Here is an 8,270-nt window from a genome sequence, read left to right as displayed (position 1 = left end):
TTATAAATCTTTATAACATTATACAAAAATTAGATTTTTCTTAAAAACTGAAATTTTGCCGGAATGGGGCTTTAAAGTCTCCTTCATGGAAATGTACCATATTTATATAAATCCCCTGAAGCAGTTTTCTTTAAAAAGATGGGGGAAGGGGTGTGGTATATTCCATATCATAATCATATGTATGTTTTTATATTTCATGTTAATATTTAGAAGCAGGTGTATGAAATGTTTATTATTACAGTATTACAAATCATAGAGAAGGAAAATGATTTAATAAAAATAAAAATATTGTCCTAAAAATCACATATATTGAGTGAAATTGTGAATGATGAACTTGTGAAGGATGGTAATTAGTTCATGTAGGCCAACACTTGTCATCAAGCCAACAAGATACAGACTTCAGAAAGATTGGAGCCATTTTTAAATAGGCATTATCCTCGCTGCATATTTACGAGTACCCGAATATGCTAGGCCCCAATGTGCGCGGCCTAGGCCTCAGCCTCGCATACGAATCGTAATAGAAACCAACAGAAATATTATCTATAAATTACTAAGTTGGAACACTAAATATGTAATAATATTCATTTTAATGGTATATATTTATTTCACACATATTAATTATTGGTGTAACAGACGGTCTTGGAAATGCTCTGTATAAATACGATCTTCCTGATTATGATTCCAAAATGGGATACACGCTACTGTTTGAGTCCAACGAAATGGCGGTACCCTTAGTTTCCAGATTCGGATTTGCGTCCCAGCTACTCAATTTGTTATCTTAATATCCTAAATTATAGATTAAAAATTTTTATAGCAGGGATTTTGAATTCATTTCTGATAAATTTTTTTTTGTATTCTAAATTAACGATTTTCTAGGGCACAAAATCGTAAAAATTGTGTACCACGAATTGTCCATTAAATTACACTTTATCGTTTCGGTCAAAATACACCAAAACAAAAGTATTCCACTGTATTGTTAAACTATTTATAAACATATTTCACCATTATTTTTGTTTTGTTAAGTTGTTTGATGAATTAACGTTTTTTCAAACACTACCAAATTTCGATAATTTAAATTAATTTCGAAAAATAGGGCGCCCTCTCCTAGGCGAAATTTGACACGATTTTTCCAGTGGCTTTCCTACTGTTTGGCGACTATAATCGCTGATTCTCAGGTCATTCCCTGGTTTGTCAAAAAAGCGTAGTATGACAAGTTTACTCAAGCGTTAAATTCTTCGTCACAAGCATAAGAAGGTTTATTGCGCATGCTCATATTTGGTAATTGGACCTCGTCGGTATCTACCTCTCTGCTTTCTTTACCTTGTCAAACAAGTAGACCGGTCCTACTAAATACCACACGGAGCCACTCGCGACCACACGGGTGCAAAATTGATAAAAATATTACCACACGAGAGTAGAAAACTACTTAATAATCATAGAAACCAACTTTTAGTACGGTAATTATACCAAAATATGGTAAAAATGATTTTTTTAACAGGTTTTTCTTCCGTGCTTCGGAAGGTAATGCGGTGACATTGAGGTTCTGTAACTCATTCACGTCTCCAGAAACGCGTTCAACCTTGACCTCTACAACATTCACTACGTACAGTACGTTACATTTCATCCTGCGTGTATGCCTATTGTATGTATAGGCCTATTATTCTACAATAACTGTATTTATTACTCTATCTGCTTTGTATTTTTTATAGTTATGTGTTTTTGACTCTTATTATTTTTATTTTTATTTTTTTTTATTTGTATTGATCCTGTAGTTATGTTTTAGCCCAGAGACAAATCTAGTTAACTTCTTATGAATAATGTTTTTAAAGATCGTATTTTGAGATGTTTTCTATGAAAATAAATAAATAAATGGCAGTAGCACCGCTTTTTGTGTTTCAATGTTTTTTGTTTTTGTTTTTGTTTTGTTTTGTTTTTTTGTTTGTTTTTTTTTTTTTAATGAAATGTTTCACTGTTTGTTATCTTCTTTGCTGGGATCTGCGGATGACAAGAGATTTTATCCCTGAGCCTGTCTCTTATACACATCTAGATGGGTAAATAAATAGATAAAAAATGAAAGGAAGGTTCTTTCAAATATTGTGTTTGTGCTTCTTAATGTAATTTTGTTGGTTTTGATACACCGTATCATTGGGAGTGTAAGCTCAATAATTTATAATTATAATCGAGAGACTTCTAAAGTATTTAAGGCACTCCACGTGAAGTCTAATTAACTTAACAATTGTATATAATAAAAATGAAAAATATGTTTTGTTAATAGTAATATTTAATATACAAAATTGCACTATTTATTACACATGATAATAATATTAAGAATAATTATTTTTATTTATTATTATTATGCTATATTATTATTATTATTATTATATGTTAATGTAATAGGCCGTATACCTATTTCAATTATGTATCTGTTATAAAAATGGAAAATTTAAAAATACATACTGACAAAATAAATGTGGGTGTGACTCCCACGGAAGATAAAATTATTAGTTCAGAGTTCATTCCATTTGGTAGGCCTATTGGATTTGTATCAAGTGTAAAACAATTGAGGAAAGGAGATTTTCTGCATTAATATAAAGAGTTTTTATTTACAGTATATATACAGTATATATACCTGTCTCTTATACACATCTAGATGTGTATAAGAGACAGGGATTAGACTAAGCCCCAAGGTGTAGATCCAACATTCTAATCAAGTTCAGCATAAACAAGACAGACAAAATGTTCTTTCACGAAAACGGAATAAAGCCTATCCTACTGTGGAGATGAATGAAGACATCACATCACATCCTTACACAACTTGGGATTAACATTTTTCCAGGTCTCAACTGGAATTTTCATATTAAGTGCCTGACCAAATAAGTGTCACAGAAGCTCGACTTTCTTTCCTGTGTGCTCGTAAATATTTTTCTCCCGGTCATATCCTAACCCTATACAAGTGCCAGATCCATCCCCAAATTCAGTACTGTTCTCATGTCTGGGGTGGAGCTTCTAAGCAGTGGCGGCTCTAGGATATAATTTATGGTGGAGGGGGCTAAGGTGTCCGACAGGGGCCCTAAGTATTTATGGGTTTAACTATAGGGCGCAGCATTATAGATAGCCGGAAACTGCTGGGATGGGAAAACTAGAGCCATACTGACAAAATAAATGTGGGTGTGACTCCCACGGAAGATAAAATTATTAGTTCAGAGTTCATTCCATTTGGTAGGCCTATTGGATTTGTATCAAGTGTAAAACAATTGAGGAAAGGAGATTTTCTTCATTAATATAAAGAATAACAAAGAAAATTGGTAGGCCTATTGGATTTGTATCAAGTGTACAACAATTGAGGAAAGGAGATTTTCTGTATTAATATAAAGAATAACAAAGAAAAAAAACTTATACATATAGATATATAAATGAATAAGATTCAGTACGACAAATTTATCCGAAGTCAAAAATAATTCCATTGGGTTAAGGGTAGAATATAAACAAATAGATTCAAGATTACAAAAATAAAATTGTTTTATTTATACATTTTTATTCTCATCAATTAACTACTCGAATCGGAACCACTTAATTTTATTATTGTATGTTATGTAGATAAATTTGTCGATTGTACAGTATTCTAGTTTATTGACATATATCAGCCCTGCAGCTGCATAAGCCATTATTGTTATTTTATCAAGTATAGGTCCTCAGTGTTTATGCTAATTGATAGTTCAAACCATAAATGAAGAATGGCAGACGATTAAAATATTCGAGTAGAAAAATATAAATATATTTTTGATTTTCCGACAAATTTAAACTCTTGTTACGTGCCACGTAATAAGACTCACGTGTGCTTAGTTTCAATAAAAATAATCTTGCATAGACTAATCAGCAACAGGAACATCACGAAGCAAATTTAATAGGTCACCGATTAAATCGTAGTTTAGTGAAAATTAAGTCCATTCTATCTTGTGCGGTACCGTAATCAGTGTCCTGGATTACCAATTATATAATCACCTAAATCTAGATCAACGTCAAGATTATGCCTGCAGCTTTTCACCTAATAATAGAAACTCTTAAGTCAATCATATATCATGTTCCATTCATTGTTTAGACGATTACTGAACGTAGGTGGGTTAAACGTGCAAGGACAGTGACGATAAAGTAGACCATTAGGCCTACTTATGTTGAAACTTATTTTGTAATGCAATATTCACCGACATTCCGGCAATAAAGTATATATACTGCAGAGTACCTAAATTGACTTATTCTCATTATGTATCATGTCCGTTTTGTACTGTGCGTTTGTTTGCCCTCCTCACCCACTCCTAACTCACTGAAAGAAATAGGGGCCAAAAAATTGCCATTTTAGGCCTCTGTGGGTTTTATCCCATCTAATGAGTATCTTAAAAAAAAAATCAAAATCTACCCGCCACTTTTTATCATTAAAAAAAAGAAGGGCAAACAAACAATTCAATTTTATGCCTTATATAATTAGGTCAACTAGCAAATATTAATTGAAAGATGTGTACAGTAATGGCTATAAATGGTAGATAAATGTTTCGTCGATACTCAAATACTCAGGCTCACTCTTTTTTGATTTATAATAATAATGACGTTTATTTCAAACGACGTTCGAAAACTGCAAACAAATAATAAGAAAGACAATATTAACTCACATCAATCGGGAATTACTATAAGGTTAACGCCTACTCAAATTAATTGACATGTTCAATCAAGCGTGACAGCCTAGCAACAAGTACCCGTTGCCAACAGAGCCTCTGCTAGCCATTTTACACTCGCGATAGATCGTAGCTAAGTATTACTATTACGTTACAGTACAAATCTAAACATTTCCTATAATAATGATAACCATTCATACATCTATCTGGAGTCATTCATATCAAATCTAATATTTTCAACAGTACTTGGACATTAACTCCAACTTCCCAAACAATAACAATAAGAATAAATCATCTCTGAGAGTTATCACGTCAATTAATATACTGCCATTTACTACACACAGGCCTATATCCTGCCTATCGGCGTTTTGTCTCCGCATCTCATGTTTTACGCTAGGCCTAATCCTTCTCATGCAAATTGTAAATTCCAACTAAATTATTTAAGGCCTATTCCAATCATCCATAATATTATTCTCTATATTATTAGCATTAACATCATATAATTACTTACATTCTGGTCTCTCAAATCAACAAAACAATCAACGAAATTGAACCTATTCTCAGCTAAACTTTGCAATTCAAGTATGCTCTGGACGTGACTATGTGCAACCTCTTTACAGAGGGCGCACTCTCGTAATTATTTTCATTACTAAATAAAACACTCCCCCCACCAAACCCGAATAACACAAATGTCATTTCTAATCAATCATATTATTACATTCTAACACAATCACAGTTCTCATTATTTCCTAACGTTCATTGTTCCTCGACTGGTATCAACACTACAAGTCTCTGGGCAGCACGTTTGATCATCACAATAACTCCAGTTTCAGTCACCGTTCTAACTTCCACATTTCTCACTTGTCCTTGCTCATCAGGATACGTCGATGTAACAATCCCCATTTTCCATTTTCCTCGGTAGACATTGCTGTCCTGCACTAGTACAACATCGTTTATTTTCAAGTTCCGTTTTTCAACATGCCACTTCTTCCGTATGATTAGTGTTGTAAAGTAGTTTGCTGTCCACTTTTTCCAAAAGTTATTTACAAGACTCTGTATGAACTGTATCCTTTGCTTCGGTCCGACCTGTCCACACCATGGACCATCTGGCACTTTGGTCGATGATCTGCCAAGTAGCAAGTCATTCGGACACAAGTATTTTCCTTCATCCGGATTGTCAGGATGCTTTCCGAGAGGCCTATCATTTAGCAAGTTTGAAATCTCAAGCATCACTTTCTGTAGTTCCGTCATAGATAAGACTTGTTCCCCCATAGTATGGAACAGAGATTTCTTTACCCCTCCCAACAAATTCTCGGTCACACCATTTTGCCAAGGTGCGTTGGGCGTTGTAAATTTCCATTTGACTCCCTGCTCGCCCCCGAAGCTCTTCAAAGCTTTGTCAGCAGCACTGAGCTGCGTACCACAATCGGTATAGACTTCTTTAGGATATCCTCTTACCGACACAAACCTGCGGAACACTTGTAAGAATGCTTCTGTGCTGTAGTCTGATGCTATATCCAAATGAATTGCTCGTGTGACGAGACAATTAATGACTCCATAGGCTTTGCCTCTGGTTCTCTTTTGCACTTCTCCTCTAACCACAAATGGCCCAAATAAATCGATCCCGATGTAAGCCCATGGTGGAGATGGCTTCAACCTGTGGATGGGGAGGGTCGCCATTTGCTGCCCCGCCGCTTCCTTCTCAAATCTCCTACATGGGATGCAATCATGCTTTACACGCTTCACTAGTTGCCTCAATCTAATCACCCAGTAGTGTGATCTTACTTTCACAACTGTTGCTGATATCCCTGTGTGTCCTTTAGCGTGTACGTTTTCAACTATTAATCTGGTAACAGGATGATCACATGGCAACAACGGTACAGTTTCATGATTGTAACTAAAATGTACGTGGTTCTTGATTCTATCGCCTACTACTATAACCTTGTCTTCTCTCAGTCTGGGGCCCAATGTGGCATACTTTTTGTCAAATTCTGACTTGTTTTCTCTTAGTAGTGCTAACATGGGCTTTTGAAGCTATTTAACCCACAAACACTCTGCTTTCTTCAAATCCTCTACTGACAGGTCGTCCACCAACGCTTTCAAGCTCCTTCTACTGCATACCTTTACAACTCTGGCAGTCACTCTCATTAGTTTGTGACAATCACCAACTTTCTTTGGATTCAAAAGGCTTGTCAGTGTGACTACTGGTTCAACATCGGCAGCCAGCACTACTTTAACTCTTTCTGGGAGTTCCTGATTTCCACAACTCTGAGAGGTTGGCCACTCCTCTACGGACCATTTTAAAAACTCTGGGCCACATTGCCATGCTTTCATCTCCTTTAACTCACTAGGATCAGTACCTCTTGATATAATGTCCGCCACATTATCTTCCCTGCAATCCAAAACCAATCTTGGGGGTCTGTGTGTCTTTGGATTTCACCGATGCGCGTTGCCGCGAAGGTCTTAAATCCATAACTCTGTTTCTGGATCATGGCACGGACAATCATGCTGTCTACGATATAAAATACTCTTTGAAAGCAAATGTTGGTTTCCTCCATTATTGTTTTTGCCAAACGTTTGCTCAAGACTGCTGCACTTAATTCTAGTCGAACAATGCTTGTAATTTCTATCGGCGCAACTCTACTTTTGGAAGCCATCAAATGGGACTCATATCTTCCATCTTGCACTTCGTACCTTATGTATGCAACAGCTCCCATAGCTTTCTCTGATGCATCAGAGAACATCACTAGTGTGGGGTCTGCTCCTGGCTTAGCTGCCACTGGCTTGACACACCGTTTAAACATTATTCCTGCACTGTCTTCCAGGTCACTAAACAATTTAAACCACTCTCGTTGATATTCATCTTTAATTGGCTCATCCCACGCAAGACCTTCACCCGATAACTTCCTTAGTAGAATCTTGGCTCTCACAGTCACTGGCGTCAATAGACCCAATGGATCATACACTGCATTAATTTTGCTCAAACAAATCCTCTTTGTAAGCGGTTGAGGAACGTCATGAAACATACTGAAGTTTCCTTGAAAGGTTAATAGGTCTTCTTTCGGCTTCCAACAGATCCCTAATACCTTCTTCGTCTCCAAAGATCGGTCTTGCTTTTCCCCACCACCTCCTCTCCAGATATTATCCACTTCTTTATACAAAAGTTTCCAGGTTTTAGCAGACAATCCACTTCCTTTGTCAGCCTTTCAGCCATTTCTCTTGTCTCTACACACTGCAACACGTCATCCATGTAGACGTTGTTTAGTATAGTATCTGCAGCTTCAGGAGCTTTCTCTCTACTCACTTCCGCTGTTTTTCGTAATGCTGCGATAGCTATGGTGGATGATGGCTTGTCGCCAAAATTTACTGCCGTTACACAGTAAGTTTTTGGTGGTTTCTCTGTTTCAAGCCCTCTCCACAAGAGTCTATGGCAATGCTGATCAATTAAGGATATACTAATGGAGTGAAACATCTTCCGGATGTCACCAACTAGAGCTACTTGCTCACCCCTGAATCTCAGCAAAACTGCTAGTAAGTTGTTGTTCAGGTCCGGGCCTTTAGACCAATAATCATTTAACATGTGCCCTTTGTAACTAGCGCTAC

At 36.3% G+C, this 8,270-nt stretch overlaps 3 protein-coding genes across 3 annotated transcripts in view; all 3 read right to left on the bottom strand.

Annotated features, from left to right (window-relative positions):
* Window positions 1-5,423: 5,423 nt before the first annotated feature.
* On the bottom strand, window positions 5,424-6,689 carry LOC117116839. The gene has a single exon (XM_033260931.1). The coding sequence runs from the start codon at window positions 6,687-6,689 to the stop codon at window positions 5,424-5,426; it is 1,266 nt and encodes a 421-aa protein (XP_033116822.1).
* Window positions 6,690-7,006: 317 nt separating this feature from the next.
* Window positions 7,007-7,693, bottom strand: LOC117116838. Its single transcript, XM_033260929.1, has one exon. It carries the CDS (start codon window positions 7,691-7,693, stop codon window positions 7,007-7,009), a length of 687 nt encoding a protein of 228 aa, XP_033116820.1.
* Window positions 7,694-7,746: 53 nt separating this feature from the next.
* LOC117116837 overlaps window positions 7,747-8,270 on the bottom strand; it is a 3,339-nt gene continuing 2,815 nt past the window's right edge. Inside the window, exon 3 of the mRNA XM_033260928.1 lies at window positions 7,747-8,266. Coding sequence (XP_033116819.1) covers window positions 7,747-8,266 — 520 coding nt within the window. The remainder of the gene's footprint in view (window positions 8,267-8,270) is intronic.

This window comes from Anneissia japonica, unplaced genomic scaffold (genome assembly GCF_011630105.1).
Source record: "Anneissia japonica isolate Jap-2015-1 unplaced genomic scaffold, ASM1163010v1 scaffold288167_len120962_cov154, whole genome shotgun sequence".
NCBI lineage: Eukaryota > Metazoa > Echinodermata > Crinoidea > Comatulida > Comatulidae > Anneissia > Anneissia japonica.
This window is presented reverse-complemented; position numbering and strand designations above follow the sequence as displayed.